This window comes from Alligator mississippiensis, chromosome 11 (assembly GCF_030867095.1).
Source record: "Alligator mississippiensis isolate rAllMis1 chromosome 11, rAllMis1, whole genome shotgun sequence".
Lineage (NCBI taxonomy): Eukaryota > Metazoa > Chordata > Crocodylia > Alligatoridae > Alligator > Alligator mississippiensis.
In genome coordinates, this window is record NC_081834.1 from 24,444,106 (window position 1) to 24,466,254 (window position 22,149).

At 42.1% G+C, this 22,149-nt stretch overlaps 1 protein-coding gene across 1 annotated transcript in view; it reads left to right on the plus strand.

Moving 5' to 3' along the window:
• The window catches only part of UNC13C (unc-13 homolog C), a 524,763-nt gene that overhangs the window by 65,423 nt on the left and 437,191 nt on the right, over positions 1–22,149 (plus strand). Inside the window, exon 3 of the mRNA XM_014606134.3 lies at positions 381–445. Within this exon, the coding sequence (XP_014461620.1) occupies positions 381–445 (65 nt within the window). The remainder of the gene's footprint in view (positions 1–380; positions 446–22,149) is intronic.

Genomic DNA, 22,149 nt, shown 5'->3' on the forward strand with positions numbered 1-22,149 from the left:
TTTGAGTGTATTCCAAATGTGTTGCATTTATAAACAGGATAACCCTCACTGTTGTGCTTATCATAATTGCCAACACAGGGGTCTGCTACTGTCAAACATGATATCTGGATTTTTGCCTCTAACTAATTATCATCTATACTGCATACACTCTAGGATTTAAAGGGCAGCAATATTTGAGAAGCAACATCTGGTATTTTCTCCTGGGTTTTACCAGTGTTTTTTACTAAATGCTGAATGCTAATAAAATAAAAAAATCACTGTAGCTTTGGCCTGGAGCTGACCCTGCTTAACATTTTTCATAATAGGTGTTATGTATGATGCAGTTGAATCCAGGATGCATTGACCAACTGAGTAACTGTGCTTTTCATTCTTCATTAAAGGCTCGAATAGTAAGTGGAAGTTCTTTGGATGCTTCCAAACTTTATGCAATCCAGGCATTTGGTGGGTAAGTACTTTTGTAACCATAAATTTTGTTATACATACAATTTGGTTTCATAATATTATTCTTAGTTTTACTCTTTGAAGCTTGCTCTTGTGATCAAATATTGTGAGAAAATATAATTGCTGTAACAGGAACATGAAATAATATGTTTCACAAGTCCTCCCAAAGCAAAATAAATTGATTAAATAATCACTTGAATAAGTTCATAAAAAAATTAAAAACTATTATTTCAAATCTTTGCATACCAAATAAATGGCCTGAAGTTTTTGAAGCCATATGCTATATTTCAGTCATAAATCTGAAAGTTTACTGAAATGAAGTGACATTACAATATTTGAGTTCTAGATAATAAAAAATGTTTGTCACCTTGTTGATGAAGAAATTAACATGACAAAAGCCTATTCTTCTTGATTAATATACTCGAATAATCTTGAATTCCAATCTAAGGATCAACTTCTATATTTTAAATCCTACTATCCATTTTCAAGTCAATACTCTCTCGTCAAAAAAACAATTTAATAGTAAGCTAATATGCATGCAGTATAACTGGTGGTTTAGGTGGTCAGGGTTTTCCATGATTATATTGTGCTTCAAGCTGAAAGTATCCAAAATATTCTACTTGCTATGTCTTTGATACCATTTTTCCATTCTTATTTCCCCTGCCCTCTTTTTCTAAAAACACAGGGTTAATTCAATTTCAGTATATTTCTTTAACATGTTTCCCAGACTTAGAATCATAGAAAGTTAGGATTTGAAGGGACCTCAGGAGGTCATCTGGTCCAACCCCCTGCTCAAAGCAGGACCATCCCCAACTAGATCATCCCAGCCAAAGCTTCGTCTAGCCAGGTTAAGGAAACCTCCAAGGATGAAACCTCTACCACCTGTCTGGGTAACTTGTTCCTCTGTTTTACTACTCTCCTAGTGAGAAAATTCTTCCTAATATCTAACCTAAACTTCCCCTGCTGCAACGTGAGAGCAGCTGACTTGGGACTCTGCCTCCCCTACATTCCTTCCATTCACCAACCATAGGTGTCAAATGTTCTCTGGCCTTCTTCACTGCTCCAGGTCCTTGACCAGGCTTGCTCAGTGTGACCGCCAGGTCTCGAACACTCGGTCCTGTGCAGCCTTGGCTCAAGCCCTGGGTGGTGTACACCTTGCGGAGTCCCGCAAATTGCCGAGTAGGTGTTCCCTCCGTGGGTAGTCTTCCCCTATGTGGCCTGCCACAACTTTGAATGTTCCTCAGTGGAAGGTTGACTACCCGGGGACCTTCTGTGGCATGCGGTCTACCCAACGGTCACCCACGTGGCTCCAACACCCCTACACCCCATCCTCATGCCACCTCGATGGATTGCTCGAACTTCGTGACCATGTGCCCCTTCTTACACCACTGGGGAGCCTCTTGAGTTCCTTCCTGTCCTGTGTGTCTGTCCCTGAGGCCAATTTCCTTACTACGCCATGGGTCGTCCATGCTTGGAGGTCTTGGTCGTGGAACCTGTGTTCGACTAGGGTGCGTTCTCGCCTTAATACCTTGATCCAATACAAAACCCTACGGGCCTTATACCCTCTTTTTCTATCTCTCTAATCCCCTCCTAACACTCAACCTCTTCACACTGGGGAAACACAAAAGAAAAACATGAGAGAAAAACACAAGACAACGCGTCTAACGTATCGCTAGGAATCAGAGTAACTCTCTCCCCCTGGTCCCCTGTGCCAGGGCACCGAGTACTGAGTTCCCTATGGTCTAGCTAAATGCCGGCCTTCGTTCAGCCTCGTGTACTCGTGGCCTCCTGCTCGGGTCATCTCTTCCCCCCTTTCCACTTCCTCGGTGGGCCCGGTGTTGCCCCACTCCTCTCCCTTCCAGGACATCCCAATTCGAGTGTCTTGCTGGTCCCTGGCATGTGACTGGCTGTTTTTTCTGTTCAGGGTCAGTGCCCCATTTTTCTGTGGTCCTTCCTGCTGCTCCTTCTGGGATTCTCCCGGCAGGGAGATTCCTCCTCCTCCCCACTGTTCCCAATACTCCCACCTGTTGTGGTGAGGGTCTTCACATGCCCTTCGCTGCTTCCCCTGGTGCTGCTGCCCTCGCCAGTTGCAGGGGCTGCTTCTGGCTTGCCTCTGGAGTTGGTGGTTTGTTCCCTACTGCTGTTGCTACTGCTGGTGTCTGGAGCCTCCTCTGGCTCCTCCTCCACTGCTTCTTCCTCCTTGGGAGAATCCCGGCGTGGGTTTGACGTCCCCACACTCCCCAGGTCTGCTCTCCACCCTCCCTTTCCTCCTCTGCTGGCCATTTTTATTGCTGTCAGCCGGCGATTGCCAGTGATGTCATCGGCTGGTCCCAGCTGAATAAAGATGCGGCTAACAAGCCACGTGGGTTTCTCTGTCTGTTCCCGCTGCATTGCAGCTCCTGCTGAGGGTAAGTAGTTTTTCCATGTTTTTACTTCTATGTGTGTTTGTTTCTCTTTCTCCTGTCCCTTCTGCCTCCCATAACTTTCTTTTCTTGTTCAGGGTCCTTCCCCCCGTTCTCTCCCGGGACACTCAGAAATGGCTTTGCTGCCGGGCTCCACCTGCCTTGTGCCAGTTTCCCAGCTTCCACCCAGTGCCTTTTCAACCCTGTGCAGTGGCACACAGGGCTGACATCATCATCTGTGTACTGCCCAGCCAAATGGCCAGTGTGCTTATAAAGTGGCAGAGCTGTGCCATGCATCATGTCAGCCTGAGTTCTCTTGCTGCCACAAGTAAGTTCCTTGGGTCCCTCGCTGATCCCTGTCCATCTTCCTCCACTCCCAGCAAGTCCTTTCGAAGGCTGGGTGATCATGCCCAGCCCTCGTTGACACGCTGCTATTAAGTCCCCTCTCAGTCTCCTCTTTTCTAGACTAAATAAGCCCAGTTCCCTCAGTCTTTCCTCATAAGTCATATTCCCCAGCCCCCTCATCATTTTTGTCACCCTCCACTGGACTCTCTCCAATTTGTCCACATCCTTTCTGTAGTGGGAGGCCCAAAACTGAATACAGTACTCCAGATGTAGCCTCACCAGTGCTGAATAGAAAGGAATAATCACTTCCTTTGACCCATTGGCAACACACCTACCAATGCAGCCCAGTATGCCATTAGCCTTCTTGGCAACAAGGACACACTGTTTGCTCATATTCAGCTTATTCTGCTCTGTAACCCCCAGGTTCCTTTCTGCAGAGCTGCTGCCTACTCAGTCAGCCCCCAGTCTGTACTGGTCCATGGGATTGTTCTGTCCTAAGTGCAGGACTTTGCACTTGGCCTTGCTGAACCTCCTGAGATTTATTTTGGTCGAATCCTCCAATTTGGCTACGTCACTCTGAATCCTAACCCTACTCTACAGCCTGTCTACTACTCCCCTAAGCTTGGTGTTGAACTTGCAAACTTGCTGAGGGAACACACTATGCCATCTTCCGGTCATTAATGAAGACATTGAACAAAACCAGCCACAGGACTGATCCCTGGCTGCCAACTAGACATTGAGCAATTGATTACTACTCTCTGAGCCAGATGCACCAGCCAGTTTTCTATCTATCTTGTAGTCCATTAATCCAGTCCATACTTTCTTAGCTTGCCTGCAAGAATGTTGTGGGAGACCGTATCAGAAGCCTTGCTAAGATCAAGTATAACACATTCACTGGTGTCCCCACATCCACAGAGCCAGTCAGGTTGGTCAGGCATGACTTGTCCCTAGTGAATCCATGCTGACTGTTCCTAATCACCTTCTTCTCCTCCAAGTGCTTAGAAACAGATTCCTTGAGGATCTGCTCCATGACTTTTCCAAAGACTGAGGTAAGGCTGACTGGTCTGTAGTTCCCTAGATCCTCCTTCCTTTTCTTAAATATGGGCACTGTTTGCCCTTTTCCAGTCATCTGGGACCTCTCCTGATCACTATGAGTTTTCATAGATGATGGCCAATGGCTCAGCAATCACATCAGCCAACTCGCTTAGCACCCTTGGGTGTATCCCATCCGGCTCCATGGACTTGTACATGTTCAGCTTTTCTAAGTAGTCCCTCATCTGTTTTTTCAGCACTGAGGACTGCTCACCTCCTCCCCAAACTGTGCTGCTCATTGCAGTAGTCTGGGAGCTGACCATGCCTGTGAAGACTCAGGCAAAAAAAGAAATTGAGCACTTCAGCCTTTTCTGCATCCTCTCATTCAACCACAAGGTTGACTTCTGAAGGAGGATAACAGTAAGAGGTATAGTAGAGATAATACTTCCTGTTAGATAACTCTACACTATAAAGAGACTGCCCAATTTGAATTAGTTAGGTGACTCCTGTATTGTTTGCCATACATAGAAGTTTTCCCTCTTTGGCAGATAGTAATATCCATTAAGAAAACAAAACAAAAAAAAGATCATAGAAGGTTTTGAAAGCTTTTTCTTCTTGAGCATAGTTTTAGAAATGCAAATCATTTTTTAAAAAAATATTGAGCATCATTGTTATCTTGGCTTTTAACTTTGCAATAAAATAACTATACATTTCTATTGGTTCCTGATTCAGACAGTCAGATCCTTTTAATAGTTTAAGCGTATTATGATATAAAGTACATAATTCTATGGAAGTTTCCTCATAAGACAAGAAAGGTGAAATTTGTACCAAAACAGTATATCAGCCCTGTTTTCTAATCATTAGAAATCTCAACGTTTCAGAAAATGCCATTCTATGGCATCTAAAATCTCTTTTATGTGTGCTCTAGTAAAAGACAGGAAATAAATACTTGTATTTCTAAAAGCACATTTGGGGATCACTGAACAGAGTTAACTACAGAATTGTTCCAGCTAAGAACTGCTGAATACTAAGACCCTACTTTAGAATTTGGGCCAATTCCTTAGGGCCTTGTTATACCTTACTCTGTGAGCTGCACAAGTATTGATTGGTGTTAGTGCTAGCTTGCAGTTTGGAGCAGTCACACCCTTAGTCTGTAAACCTTCTCTGACTGTCCTCCACCTGCAGAGCTGTGACTTGCCACCAGAGGCCTGGTGAGCAGGTACAGAACTAGGAGCTAGGAGCTGTAGTTTTGAAGACTGTAAGCTGTAACTGTAAGTTGCTGCTAGAGGGCTGGTCAGCCAGGACAGGCTTTTATCTCTGCTCTACAGGCCAGGATGTAAGATATCCTGGGATACTGGAGGACTTCAACTAGGGGAGCACATCTGTGGAGAGTTGAGTAGTGGGGATCAGAGATAATCCTGCCTTGGAGTGGCGTAATTTTAAGCCGCATAACAAATGCCTAAAATGACTTTAAAGTGCTAATGTGCAGACAATCCAGGGGTTAAGAGCTCCAGGAAATGCCTAGAATTACTGTATAACAAGGCCCTCAGACTCTCAAATGCATAGAGAGTAGTGTTACATTATCATAATTGGGAGGATCTTTTCTTCCAAGGACAAGGAATTATTTTTAATTAAACAAAATTAAGACACACTGAAGATAGAGTCAGGTAAGAGCTAAAAGTTCTCCATGCTAAAATTTTGAATCCCTTTCCTCTTATTTTTTGTTCAGATAAGATTTTACAAATTCTACTCTGCATTGGCTCTTTCCATCTCTTTAAAAACTTTCAAGAGGTAAAAGAAGATTTTAACTGCTCAGGCTTTTCTTTTGACCAAAAGTCTGCTTCAGTCCAGTGACCTAGCAGCATGTGGGCTATGGAGGGACCCAAACAATATCTCTAAGCTTGTAAATGGTTTAGCACTCTCTAGACCTCCCCCAAATGATCCTGTTTCCAGATGCCAACCTCCAGTCCTAGAGCTCAAGCCAATCAATTCCAGACATGAAATCAAATTACTACATCTCCCTGAGGTTTCTGAACTTCCTCTTTTCTTACATGGCATGAAAACCCAAGAGCTAGTATGACTGACTCATGCCTTAACATGAATACATTTATTTTTCCCAGATCAAAATGCTTAGCAAACCACTCCCAAGGGTCCAGTATATTTCCTTGAGGTTGTTTTCCCCATAAAACCCAAGATATTTCTTGTACACCTCAGACTACTAGTATCCTCTCCAATACCTAACTGGCCAAAGACTGGGCCCCTGTTGTTCAAATACTCCCAAATTCACTAATACAACAAGAATCCTTTGTGGAATGCTTTGCCTGATTTGTATGTCCCCTTGAGTAAAACCCCTCTTTTCAACCCAAGTGGTTCTGTACCTATGCAAGATGATGGGAAGCCAGCAAGTGAGGTCTTTTAGCCTTGGCCCCATCACTTTTCCACTCCATATTTGATCCTTAGCAAACTAAATTGGTGAACATGTATGAGGCAGAGCCAGATCCTGGGTTTTGGAGGCCTTTGTGCAGTTTCTAATGTCTCTTATGACTATAAATAACAGGAAAGAAAAAAAAAAACCCCTAGAAACTCAGCTGGAATAAAAATTAGGTAGCTCAAATGAAACCAATGGAGCACTTCTTTGATTTATACCAGGTGGGGATCCAGCCACTCATTTCACTGAATCTACTGAATCCATTGGAAGATGGAAATCATTCAGCAAATGCTCTATTGTTTATAACTCAAGCATAAAGTAGTTAGCTGGAATTCCCTTACTGAAAGAAAAGATCAGTGGGAAAGATAATCTTGGTTAACTGATTTGGGGAAGCACAGATTTCTTTTCTAATAATACCACTGCTCTAAGGTGCCATTCTGCAAGTAACAGATCTTACTGATCCAGAGGAGGTAGCCTATTTGTTGTCAGTGTCCAAAAGGCTTGTTGGAGGAGGAATAGAAAAGTGGACAAGGGAAGGTTGAAATATCTTATAACTTTTAGATATGTAAGTTTAGAGGGGTAGATGGAAAACAGGTTTTGTGTGAACAAGGTAAAAATGAATGTCAGCAAATAGGTCATCTATTCCAACCCTCTGCTCCAAGACAGCATAAACTGTTATCTAATCTCTGAACTTCAGGCAATTTTTTTCAGTGTCATTATTTAATGGAGGATGATTGATATATTTAAAGTGAGTCACAAAAACAGCAACATATTTAAACCTGACAAAAATGAATTGCTGCAGGGGAAAGAACTCCATTCACAAACCTTAAAATAATTGCCCAAATAAATCATATGCTAAGAATATGTTTATGATAAGCATAAGCCTCATAAACTTCTGCTATGCTGGATGATCAGAGATACTTAGTTTCCTCATTTCTTTACTCCTTATTACTTTAAATTTCCAGTACTGGACACCATCCTGCACCTACCTTTTGGATTCAGTTATCATCGTGTAGGTGGTAAATAATTGTTCCTTGTTATAACTGAACTACAATAAGGTTTTGCTCTGTTTCTATGGTTGGATATTATTGATAGTTTACCATGCACAAGAAAATTTGGATAAAAAATGCTTTATTTTTGAGTTCTGGCTGGTCTGAGTCCTATAGTTCATAGAATCATAGAAAATTAGGGTTGGAAGGGGCCGCAGGAGGTCATCTAGTTCAACCCCCTGCTCAAAGCAGGACCATCCCCAACTAGATCATCCAAGACAGGGTTCTGGGTAACAATGTAAGACTCCATTCTCTCTAGGTAACCGGTTCCAGTGTTTTACTACTCTCCTGGTGAGAGTTTTTCCTAATATCTAACCTAAACTTCCCTTGCTGCAACTTGAGACCATTTCTCCTTGTTCTGTTATCTGCTACCACTGAGAACAGTCCATCTTCATCCGCTTTGGAACCCCTTTCAGTTAGTTGAAGGCTGTTATTAAATCCCTCTTCGGTCTTCTCTTCTCCAGACTAAAGAAGCCCAGTTCCCTCAGTCTCTCCTCTGATCTTTGGAAGTGATCATTAGTGTTGGAATTCTTCCATCTGAAAGAGATTCAGCCTTACACAAGTTAAGAAAACTCCCAATGTATTGTAGATTTATATGGGTAGTCAAGGTATGATGGTTTTTACCAGTTCCCTTCGTATGTGTTGATTTGTTGTTTCATAGGAAGTGCTTGCAGACCTGTGCTGTTCAAACACCAGCTAACCTTGTAACTGGATCAATCCTTCAGTTTTGTTCCATTTCTTTATTTTAGTTGCTTCATTCTGTTTTTGAGGACATTATTCCATAATGAATTTGACATGAAAATAGTTATTAAAACAGTATTTTTTTTCTCCGATCTATGCTCATGTAACCCTTGTGCTGGAACCTCCATTAAGTAAGCTTAGTTTCACTGAGAAGTTTAAACCAGAGGAAAGTGTAGGCAGTAATTTGTACCTATAAATATTGTGAAGTTCACCACAGAGAAGTAGGTAGGTGGCCTACCTGCAACATCACAACCACTAAGAATTCGAGATGGAAATAAATCTCTTAAACTCATTCTTCTGCTAGCACGGAATTGCTCTGGAAATGCATTTTCTATCTTTTATTCCTAGCCTAACCTTAATTATTGCACTTTTCCCACTTATATTGAAAGACTATTCAACAATATAACTCCCAGCCACTTAGAGAAGGTTTCCTTCATTAAAAGCTAGGTTTTCCTTTCTTTTAAAAAATGAAAAATAGTGAGAGCGAGAGAAATGCAACTTCTACCACCTTTGGTATTTAGTAGAATACTGACTTCTATTTAATCATATTGCTTAATTATATTGTCTATAGTCCACAGAAAAAATGAGCCTGATTATTTTTAATTCATATTATTGGTTCATACAAATAAGAAACATTTAAAACTGTATGCTAGTTAACACATTGAAGCATAGAGTGTGACTAGGACTGCAGACTAAATATTGATTCATATGGCTTCAGAAAGCTCCATGGCCACAGCAGACTTTGAATTCTGTCTTACGTCTTGCCAGGCCTTAACTACTTGCAAAGAGAATGTCTAAAAGATAGGTGTGCTAGTGCCATCAACTTTGTTGCTCTATTTTCCTTCCTGCTTTCCTTGGTTTCTTCCCTCCCTCCTATTTCTACTCTGAAGAAATGTAAATTGTGCAGATCCTCAAATAGCATAAATCACTATAGTTTCACTGAAGTTAGATAGAGAGATATGTTGAACTTGTATCAACTGTGGATCTGTCTAGTACTGCCTTGTAAACCTTCTGTTTTGAACTGTCCATTTCAAAATGTATAAATTATTGAAAAAATGCCTGGGACTTTCTGTCCTCTCATTCTATATATGCAAAATGTATACATTTGTTATAATTTCCAGGTATAGAATCTTATATTTGGAGGTCTGCCTTGAATTTGTCTCCCTCCCACTGCCTCAGCAAGGAAAATAAATCTGGGGGGATCAAGTAGAACCTCTTGCCCTCTTCCCCCACATCTTCTTTCCCCTGAAGACCCCCCCCCCGCCTTACTGACAGAACCTGCCCCCCTGAGCACATCAAAGTGCTGGGCAAATTTGAAAATGCTGACTGTACTGTGTGTACCCATAGACTTTGTACATTCAGAACTGATGCATTTTGCCTTTTTTGAAACTGCTGCAAATTTTAGCACAGGCACTCCATAAACCCATTTTTATGCAGCACTTTTTTATACCTACTTATATATGGTACAAACTATGCACATTATTAGACCAAAGCCAAAAGGCTCATCATTTACCATATAGTTCACTGGGCTGGACCCAGCAGAGTCAGCAGCGTTTCAAGCCACAGCGACCCCACAGCTCAGCACTGCTCAGTATGTGTGTATATATTCCAGATACACTCCCCCCCTCCTGCCCCCGCAAAGGATCCATATGCTAATTAGTGCCCCACTCATAACTGGAACTGGGTGTTCTTGTCACGAGTCCTGGGATGCTCCAAAAATTTATAAGCAGATGAGGCACAGCAGCTCTACCTCATGGAGGGCAGGGCCACACTAATCATATGTGATAGGCTGAGAGAGGTTTTCCAGACCTTTAAGGTTGACAAAGAAACAGGAATCACTGGAAATGGGAAAGAAAGGAATAGTTCAGCTATGGTAATGAAAAGGAAGTCAAAATGCATGTTTACAGTGGCTCACCATACCTTTGAAAGAGTCAGTGTTGAGGGGGACTGAGCACAATGGGCACTACCATATATCATACTCAGATAGGGTGTACTGGTATGTCCTTGTGGTAAGTTCCCACAGCTTTTTGTTTTCTTGTGTGCTAAGATCATGTGGCAGGTGCAGGGGAAATATCATAATCACCAAGGTGGTTTTCCAACTGGCTGGGGAAGATCATGAACATGGCAGAGGGTTGTACCTTGACTGAGGTAATGCATAGTTAGCCTCCTACTTTCACTTCCAGTGGGAAGATTTTGGCTATATGCTGACTTTATGGAAATGGGAGACTCCTCCCTAGCTTGCTCCTGCGGCCATATGGCTGAGGACAAGTGAAACTCAGGGGCAACCAAACCCTAAGCCTCCAGGCTTCGGCCTGCAAGTAGGATGGCTGCCAAAGGATTTGGAAGCATCTGAAGCCCCAGGCGGGGGTGGAGGATGCTTGCTGGTAGAAGGGCCACATATGGTTCTTGAATAATTCACTGATTTGGAATTGATTTGGCTGACTTGACTAGAGACATGAAAAATGTTCCTTAAACATAGAATAAAATAAAATCTCAGCCTTCCCACAGGCTTAGTTGGCTGCATGCTTTATATGTAACTTAGTTACATTCCCATCCCTACCCCCACCTTCTATTATGTAGCCCCTCACTTGGGTCTTCTGTATATTTCCTTCTGCCTTGAGCCTTGTCACCTGAACTGTAACATTGTTGGCACCAAGGGGAGGGTGTCAGGGCTGGCTCTGGCTTTTCCAGTGCCAGTCTGCTATAGCAGTACCTGCAGGCCCAGTGCCACTTCCCTCCTAGGGAAGCAACCACCCAATTTTTAAAAAACGTGTGTGTGTGTGTGTGTGTGTGTGTGTGTGTGTGTGTGTGTGTGTGTGCGTGTGCGCGCATGCACACACGCGCACACACACACACACACGGTTCCCAGCCATATGTTTGCCCAATATGGGCCATGTTCTTTATAATTGTGCTCAGCGTTGGATGTATTTAATCAACTTCATAGATGGTTTCTAATCCATTACTGAGCACATGCTGCTTTTGGTAGCAGCTTAATGATAGACAGTGTATTTAATGAGGTTTTCTTTAATGCAAATATAAGATGAGGAGTTCTTTTCCCCCATGCTGATTTTAGGGAAAGAAATCATTATACTTGAGTAAATATGGTAATATTGTCCACAAGTCTTCCTGTTAATCAGTGACAAATATGTCTGCTTTTAGAAGAGTTGATTTATTCAGCAAGAGCCTAGTGAAATAGCTAAGGAGATATTAAGTCAGAGAAGGCCTTCCGCTTTAAAAAAGGAATTATAAAAGGTTAGAGTTCAAATCTTTAAAATGAAGAAGTTCCAATTTGTTTTATGAAAGTCAGAAACCTATTGGTTTTTATTTTTCACAGAACTGTGAAATCCCTAGAGGTAAGCCCTCACTATTATTGATTAGAATAGTGTCTGGACTATTCAATATTTTAATTCTAGTATTGAAAGCCCACATTGATGGAGGGTGGTTTAATTAATAAGGCTCTTGTCAGATGTGCCACCATAAAACCACTGGTGGCACTGAGGTTTGAGATTGCTTTGTTTTCTAAGGTTGCAATTAACTGAGCAGTAGTGGATAGAGATTTTTGTAGGTGTATCTTTAACACATAATTGTTCATTGTAGTTAGAGCAGGTATATAGCAGTCGCAAAGAATTCAGCATTGCTTAACAACACTGGTTTTTTTTGTATTCCTGAAATGTGACACAGATAATCATGATTAATAGCTGAGCAATAAGGTTGTTAATGAATTTCCCTCAAAATATCCTTGGTCATTGTTAACATCATCAATGCCAAATAGAACAGATAATGTTGATTTGGGGTGTGTACATACATTCACAGGAGCCAGTTTAGGTTTAGGCAGCTTACTTTAACGTAAGCAAGCTGCCTAAACCTAAACTGGGAGCAGCACATGCAGTTTTTGCTGCTGCCAGGAGCAGCACAGGCAATCAGAGGTAAGTAACTTTGGGGGGAGGGGCGTGGAGAGGAGGGAAGGGAAAGGTCAATCCAGGGGGGTTGGTAGGTCTGCAGATTGCGGGGAGGGGGCACAGGGGGTTGGTGGGTCTGCAAGGGAAGTTGCTTGGTCTGGAAGCCGAGTAATCAAGGGCCCCAGTAAAAATTTAGGTGGGGGGCAGGTGGGGAACAGCACAGCCCCAGGTTTGGGGCAAGTAGCTAGCTTTTCCTAGCCTCAGGGCTGTGCTGTAAACACATGCAGGCCTTCACTAGACTGGGTTACCCCATTTTAGATTGGGTTAACCCAGGCTGGTCTAAAATTAGTTCATCTACTAAGGGGACCTAACTTATATTAGGCACACCATTTTTTCAGTGAACACCCCCCCTGCACACCCTGGCATTTATATAGACCTAACCTTGTTTAGGTATATCTAAATGTAACACACATACCTTTGGTGTAACTGATATTACAAAATATGTAATTTAATCAATATATAAGTAGAATTTTAGTTCAGACATTCCTGTGTTTGTAATTACTCCTTTCTTAGACTTAGACAAATTAATAATATAATGCTTGTCTACTGCTAATCGGCATACAGTATAACCTCATAAATCCAGCGTCCTTGGGACTGAGCACCTGCCAGATATGTGAAAATTCAGGATTTTTGAAACCAGAGCAGCAGAGCAGGGGGAGGGGGAAGTGGCGGCCAGTTCTGGAGCAGTGGCAGCATGGGGTGGTGGATGGTGGCGACAGCCACCGCCACATGCAAGCTTCCCCCTCCGCTGCTCTGGAACTGGCTGCTGCTACTCCTCAGTGTAGTGCTTTTTTAAAAAGTGCTGGATTTTTGAGAATTCTGGATTTTTTTATATACATATTTATGAAGTTATACTGTATATCTTAATAAAGCTGAATTTAGTTATTGTGACTTTTGTTATATTATCTTTGACTCTAATGCTGCAAATGCTTATGTATGTGCAAGCTTAACATTTTACATAAGAAGTCTCATTAATGTCAAGGGAAATTCTGCATGCTCAAGATTAAAGTTATATGCACGTGTTTGCAGGAGCTGAGTGTAAAATTTGAATATTTTTTATATTTTTTTCTATGGGCTGGCTTTATCTTATGCATTGCCAAATAGAAGAATATTTCTTATTTGCTAATATTATATAACTTCCTTTATGACGCAAGCTATTTTTTCATCTTTAGAACAGTTTCATGAACCATTCAGGTTCCACTTAATTATCAGGCATAAGATTCATATTGTGCTTACGTCGGCTGGCTCTTTCATCAACTTAAAAATATATATTATCTTTCTCCATGGTTGATCTCCCTTGAAATTAGGGGGTTACTGATTGCTGTGGTTTTTGTACCTCTGAAATTTTTAACCATTTGTATGTTTCTGCTCATTTAAAAGCATTAGGCATCAGTGCCTAGCATTTTTAGAAGAATCTTGATTCCTAAGGTGTTAATTTTCAAATAAATTCCTGCCTTTTTTTAATTTTGTTTTTTCCTTCATCTTTGCATTCATCAATTGGATTCATGCTGCATGCTTATCAGTGCAGCTGAGTGAACTATTTATAGTAAATAATTTATTCAGTGAATGTAGCCCTTCTTTGCTGTTTGTGAATTTATTATGAGACTTTGATTTAACAAATTTGTTCATTATTCAGAATTGTTGGATAAACACTGTACATAAATGTAATTCAGCCTGTTGGTTACTTATGAACTGTTTGGTCTTTAACAATGCCCTATTTTTGTTTGTCATGTCAGAGTGGTTATATAACTCACATGGTATTATTTCTGTTGCCTGATTGGATAGCTTCATAAACAGAGATAGGAACTTGAAAGTTTGAAGAAAAATATATTTCTGTAGAACCAGTTGCACAGATATTCAAGACATACTTTCCAAAACTTGTGTGTTTTTTGACCCCTGAAAACTGTGGGGAAAAAACCCGGTGTGACACACACTCGGGCAGCATGCCCTGCTGAAAGGTGGAGTCAGGTGGCCTGGAGCTGAACTCCACTGCTGGCCAGCCTCCGCATAGCATTATCACTGCAGCTGCAGGCCCAGAAGGCCCCCAGGGCCCCAGGTAAGACTGCTGGGGACAGCCAAACGTGGCCATGTGGTATGTCTGTGGCACCACATATCACATGTTCAGTTTTTCTCCATGCTGAAAGGGAACAACGTGGCAGGGAAGGGTTGACCCCAGATATCCAGGGGTCAAAAAAAACCCATGGAAAAAAAAGGCAGAGCAGCGCACTCAGGGCCAGCACATGCTGCTCAAAACTGGTGCCTGGCTGGCTGGGGCCACATTCCACTGCCGGCCAGCTTCCATGTGACAGGATCACTGCTGTGGCCCTAGGTGACCCCCAGGAGCCCAGGTAAGGCTGCTGGGGCCATCCTAGTCCTGGCCCTAATCTCCCCTACCCCACCTGGGGGTAACCTGCTATGCATCAAAGGGTACGTGATGCAGGCATTCTTCAGGGACAAGTAACAGCAGCATAAGGTACATGCCATTGCTAGTTGTCCCTGGGAAACCAAACATCCACGCATGTGTGGCCATGGCCATAGGTGCTTAGAGGGAGCCACAAATCTAGAGCTACAATAGTTGTAATGCTGTAGTGAAAAAGGTGGGGACCATGGGGTTTAGACCCCTCCAAAATCTAAAAGCCCTCTCCACAACCAGAAAAGAAGGGCAATTGCATTGGGGATGCCTGTCCAGAGCATCCAAGACCATCCTCAAGCATAATAAAAGGACTGTCAGACATGCAAGTTCAGGCCGTTAAGCTGGGGAACAGAGACTTATCCCTTGTAGTAACAAATCAATTGTACAGAATGCTCACAGAAAAAAATGTAAGTGGTTATGAATCCTTTGTTGACGTATTACCCCAGATCTCAATTACAGTGCAGTGTGGAAATATTTTGTACTTTCTTTGAATTTGGCCTCTTCACAAGTTTTTTGGCATGATTCTAGCATTAACTTTTTTTTTACTTATTCCTTGTATACAAGGTATGTCCATTATTCTTAAATCTGCTTGTTTCTGTTTCTCATTTGGCTCTTGAATATTTTATTACAATATTTATTCAGCTGGCTCTTTGCACTGCTGATATTTATTTTAATATTATTTTAATTGAACATATGTTACCCTTGCTGTTTACTTTTGATATGGAGACGAATCTGTATATGAGCCAGGCAAATTGATTAATGTTAGGAGTGCTGTAGCTCCTCCCTTCTAACTGTGCATGCCCTCTAGCTCAGTGGCTCATAACATTTTTGGACTTGAAGCACCTCTTATTGGATCCAAGGCACCCCTCCATAACTTTTGTGAATGTATACTACATATTGTAATGCTGACATCCTTGCAGAGGGAGTGTGGGATTGGCCAGGCAGGGACAACCCTGAACTGTGCTTATCTTTTTCCTCACACCTTGCTTATCTCCTCACAACTCACAGTATCCTTCAAAGGATTTGGCAGTACCCTGAGTTGAGGATCACTGCTTTAGCATAAAGATAATTGTTAGCTCAAGTAGAAATGGTGAGAATTTTCTATCTGTCCCTTTACCTGCTGGTGGCCCTGATGATAAGTCTGGAAATTATGATCCATTCCATCCCATGAAACACTGTTTTAGACTGGAAGTGAGGAGGAACCCAGAAAAGGAGCAGAAGGTGGCTATATTGGGAAACACGTGAAAGTTCCTTCCCTATGCAGGAGATCTCCTTCCCTTGCTTGGCCAGAGAGGCTGATTGGCTGTGGGCTCCTCCACACTCCCTACTTAATAATTTAAATGCTCGTAGAATTGTTTTAAGCCTCTTGCTCTCTATTGGAACCCTGCCTTCTTGTAGTTATTATGCAGGGACAGTGCTTTTAGTGCTGTGGATCTGACCGATCTTTGAAGTGAGAAAATTACTTTTCTTTTTGAGCCCAAATTAGTTTTTTAGTTTAGTTCTTATATAACAACAAGCACTTTTAGTGGTGTGGATGTGAGTGATCTTCGAAGTGAGAAAAATACTTTTCTCTTCAAGTCTTTGTGAGTTTTTTAACCTACTTCACAGCCTTGGGTAGGCATTATTAATTTAATAGATGTAAGACTTCTTCATAATTTTATATTTAGTAGTTTATAGAACTGTTTAGACTGATGCAGCTTGCAGCTAATGTCTAGCTCAAATTAGAGACCAAACAGACAATTCCCATAAGAAAAAGAGTTTTTGCCTTTGGCAGAAGGGAGATCTATAGTAGACTTCAAACTGAGGTCCCCTTTTGGGAAAATTCAAAGACTGAGCTGAAACCAATGGGTAGGAAAAGAAAAGTCTACTTGTAATTATGATTTATATGGTGGGAGCCCCGTAACCAGTACTTTAAAGTAGATCCACTTAATAATGCCTGTTGCATTAATAAAGTCAGGTCCTGCCATTTAAGCTTATTCCTGTGACTCTCTTGAGTAACCTGCATATCTTGATAAAATTTTAGTTCAAATACTTTTTTTTATGATTTGCTGAACTTGAGATACTATTTCATGAAAAATATCTTTCCTGAATCTATACTCTTGTAAACTACATTGGGGCATTCTGGGTTATTCTTTATTCATATATGTATATATGGTAGTTTCTCTTTATTTTTCTCTGGAAAATTAGTCTGTTTAGTTTTTACTAGATGCCTGGTGGCAATGTCACAGTACAATCATTTTACAGTATGGCCTAATTTATTTCGAAGTGAGCTAATGGTGAACAGATGGTGCTATGTGCAGATTATACGCATTATTCCTTTTCTTCATCAATACATTGTAAATTTGGACTTATTTAATTCTAATTGTTCCTAGTTCTTACAACTTCAGTATAAATATTTGTGTGGTTTCAGTATTTGTACAAAGGCATAAAAGTCAGTGTCTGTGGACAAATATAACTTTTAACCACTTGTAAAAGGAGAGGCAGAGCTGCCAAAGGGAAGTTAGAATAAGCTGTTACAATGTAACTCTTGTGTTTGCATGCTCCTATAATGATACAAGTTTGCTAAATCTTTATAACTTTAACCCTGAACGAAACAAGGTTATGCAATGGTTTGTTTTTGCAGGGGTTTGGGTTGTAGCCATGTTGGTCTAGGATATAGGCAGGCGAGGTTCCTTGGGTGAATTTAATATCTTTTATTAGACCAACCCAAATGGTTGGAGAATAGTTATTAAGCCGAGCATATGTATTAGGTTACAATCGAGCCAGCGTGACGAACGAGGCGCCGTGAACAAGTTAACGAGCCGTGAACAAGTTAACGAGCCTGAAGGGGGATTTTGGTTACGTCGGGACAGTCGATGACGGGGAGTCGTTGGTGGGTGATCAGTCCACCAAGTTTACTCTGCTGTGTGCCCAGAGTTCTCCGATTTGGGCAGAAGTGCAAGCTGGTTTTGTTTGTGTTATAACCAATCGATTTAAGCCACGTCATCTGGTTCTCGTTTGCATCTCCAATTATATAGCAGTTTTTGCTAGGGATTTATGGCAGGGATATCCCCTTTCACCCTGACCAATCTTAAGTTTCGTTTCTTGTTAGAGACATAGGCATAAATTTCAGAAGGCTTAAGTTTTGTTTTTTGCTAGTGACGTGGGCATAAATTTCTTTTAGTTATGATGTGTGTGTGTGTGTGTATTTTGTGTATGTACACAAGCACACACATGTATACACACACAGGCATTGAATGGCATTGGATGGCAGCAGTGCACAGGGCAGCATCAGTGGCAGCAGTCTCACTGGCTGCTGCAGCAGTCTTGGGGCTTTTGGGGCTTATGACAGAGCTCCCCATGCAGTGTGGGGCAGAGGGGGGCAGTGGGGATTGCCCCCAGCCTGGCAGGAGCTGGTGAGTCAGAGCCTTTTTTTTTTTTTTTTTTTTTTTTTTTTTTTTAAGGGCCAGAAGCTGGGGCAGACAGGGCAACCATGGGGTGGGGGGCAGGTCTGGGACAGTGGGTGGGGGTCTGGAGGCTCATGGAAGAGCCCCCCATGAGCATGGGGAAACAGAGGGCAGTGGGGAATCTCCCCCAACCTAGCAGCAGCCGGTAAGCAGGAGCTTATTTTTCAAAAAGCTGGGAGAGCGGGCGGGGCAGCCATTGAGAGTGGGTGGGGGATGGGGCTGATTTGAATATTCATCCAATTTGGTCGTTGCCAAATCTCCAAATCAGATTCGGCCAGATCGATTCAGGACAGTGATTCAAATCACCAAATCAAATCACTGTCCCCCAAATTGGCCAAATCGGAAGTGAATACTAGCTGTTTCACACATGCCGAATTTCTGGCTGTGTCTGTCTGTTTGTATCTCTGACTGACTTTTGCTCTCTGTAGGCATGTACACACATGCACACACACAATATATGAGGCTAAAAGTTCTTAATGAACTCTAGATCATATGCCAAATTGCAAATGTTCTTTCAGCAATTAATATATATCCTCTTGCAACTCTGGCTCAAGTTTTTTAGTCTTCTGCTCATTCAAGATTTAAGACTAGTTCTCCTGGTTCTTGCCTATATTCATCTAGATAATCAATTTTCTATACTAATTTTTTATCCACAGATTAAAAAAACCCCACAAAAACAAAATAAAACCTGATTCCAGTCATTTTCAACTTCAGGGTTCTTAGATTTCAGTCCATAGATCCAAACTCATCTTTATAATTCCTGATCATGGATCAAGTGCAAAACTGGAAGATGCATATTTTCAGGTGTGAATGTTTCTGGAAATATTGTAGAACAGCTCACTGCCATTGTATCTTAATCCATAATCTGGTCAGAGTATAGTACTTAAGCCTAAATCTGAGCTAAATACAAATACTGTTTCTTTGATTCTTGTCTATTAAAATTGGATATTGTACTTGCTCAATTTATGGAGAGAAATATGAATTCTTAAATTGCAATTAAGCATGTTTGTAAATGATAATTTTTTCTATCTTATAATTAAAAATGAATTATATAAACTGCAATTTGAATACAAAATGTTGGAAATGTCTATGTTAGTATAGCAAAATTAAGGCATATATTATATAAGAAAATGAATACACAGTAACAAAGTTATAAAAAATCAATTAGAACACGATATCTGAACCTCTAAGGTTTATGAGATTTTGGACAAGAATGAAGAAATCTGGATGCATCTGTAGCTCTGTCCTGACCTTTGAACTTGAATGTTCCTCCCAGGAATCTCTCTGTCTCTCTCAGATAACTTTTCTCTCATCACATGATCTCAACAGGTTTTTGTCCTCTCTTCTTTCCCTTTGAATCGCCAACTTGCTTTCTTCTTCTATCTCATCAGTGTCATGGAGAAAGGGAAAGAATGCAAGTTTTGAACTGGTTTTTGAATAACTGAATCTAATAAGTTCAGAGGTGCACGAGACTCTCAGGGTGGGAGCATTACTGAAGACAATGGATCTGTTGGAAAACTGATGAGTAGAGATCCATGTATTGTGGGGAATGAGAGCGCTTCATTGATATTGGAGTTAGGAAGAGATGCAGTCCTTATCTAAAAGAACATGAAGGTGTTTGGTTCAAGGAATGGAAGAAGGTTCCAATGCAATCATATTCCTTTGGAACTATTCTGCCAAAACCTTGGTTTAATGCAGAGAAGAACTTTGAGGACAAAAATCAATCAATGATGCTTGAAGCTCTGCATAAGCTAGTAGGATAATGGGGGTCAACAGTATATTTTTTCTACTACCACCTCATTTCAGGCAGTATATTAAAATCAATAGGCATTAAACCATATGTCACAGTATCCTGCTGGTAAAGAAACGGCTTCAGATAATGCAATGGTGGGTGTGCGGGCCAGGTCGGAACCCGGGCCCTTTCGTCGCGCTGCACACGGGCTGTGGCCGGCAGCCCGGGCAGGCTGGGTCGGAGAGGGCGGGCGCCGAGCTAGAATTAGGCACAGACACGTAACGGTTGATTTTAAGATTGTTTACTTACACCGAGATGGTTGCGGTGCAGGCTGAAAAACTTGCTTGAGTTGCGGTTACAACAGAAAACACGAACAATCACGTGGAGTTTGCTAGGCTCCACGCAGACAGAACTCCGGATGTCCAGGACAAAGGCGCCTCAAATAGAAAACTCGTCAATACGTCTTATAGAAAGTTACCGCTCGAAGACGGGAAGAGGTGGGCGGTGGATCAGGCCGCCAAACTCCTCTGAGCAACACACATAGTTTCTATTACCCTGCCGCGCACACCCAGAGTCCCCACGAGATGGATGTGGAGTCCTCTTCGGCTTGGGCGGAAACTGCTCCAGCCTCTTATACGGCTAGCAGGCCAATCGCTAGCCGCCACGTGTGAATAATTTAGAACTAGCCAATAGCAGGACACAAATTTGCATACGAAGAGCGGGAACTCCTTTGCACCGTGCATTTTTGTGTTGCAAAGGAAATGCACCCTGCAAAGACAGCTGCAAAGTGGCGGGAACACTTCCCTGCATGCGGGTTCTCTGTGCAGCAGAACTCCTCCGTGCAATGAAGCTGTAAACCCACGGGGATAATTCTTAGTGCCGAAGCACACACAAAAAATCAGACCTTTGGGTCATGACAGTGGGTAGCCAAGTCTTACCATAAAGAATGTATTAATTTCTATCAAGGAAAATGGAGATTATTGTCACTTCTCTAGATTCTTACCAGGCAGGGTATCCCTTTGATGATAATAGCTGATCACATCTTGCCTTTTTGGTCTCAAGTTGTTTTGTCATTTATAACAGGAAAGATTTAGGACACCAGACTAATGTAAAACTATCAAGATTTATCATTTCTGTCCTCTCTTTTTAATACGCAATTGTCCTTTACAACATCATGTTTTATCTAACTCCATGTGCAAATGCTTCTAAGCATTCCTATTTCTAGCCTCATAAAAGGCTTATCCCTAACTTAGTACTATTTAATGCTCCCCCCCTCCATTTTTCCAGCACTGATTCAAATAGTCTGCTAACATCTATTTCTTTCTTTCCAAATATTGTGTTTTCAAGAGATTCCTTTCCTCCATAATATCTAATAGGGCTGTGCAAGGCTTTGGACAGAGCTTCAGATCTAGAGAAGCTTCCAATGCTTTGGGGTCTGAAGCAGCATTATCCAGGTCACAGCGTTGGCCTCGTTAGGCTTCCTGAAGCGGTTTGGAGCTGCCTCGGAGATCTGGCCATAGGGTATAATGGGGAAACAATAAAATATCTATAACTTTGTTGTTTTTTGTACAGTTTGTAGACTCTGCAGAGAGGATGAAGCCTGCCAAGTTTCAAGAAGATCGGTGTAGGGGTTTGGGGGAAACGGCACCCCAAATTCTTGAAAGCAAAACTCATGTCTATGTGTTACACCACAGGGGGGGTCAAAACTTCAGGGGTGGTAGCTCTTGCTGAGGCCACAAAGCCTGCCAATTTTGAAGAAGATCAGTGCAGGGATTTGGGGGGGAACTGCCCCTCAAGCTGCGGACAAACAAAACTTGTGCCATAGGTGCTGTGGGACTGACTGTGTCTGTCTTGGGGTGGGGAGGGGACACATTACTCCAGGCCTGGCTGCTAAGCTGCTGTGTCACCAATTACCAATCAATCAATCATGATTCACTCAGGGAGCAGGGACTCAGGGACCAGCTGAATACACAGGACCTAGGGACTACATAACGACTTAACGAGCATCAATTAGCATCTACAAAACCAGGCTAAGGAGAGGAAAGAATCAGTACAGACAATCAACTGCCCCAAGACGGACACGGTCTTGGCACGAGGTTTGCCTGTCAGCAGCTAGGGGTACAGGGCCCCAGAGCCCCCCTGCACCCATCTCCTCCACAGC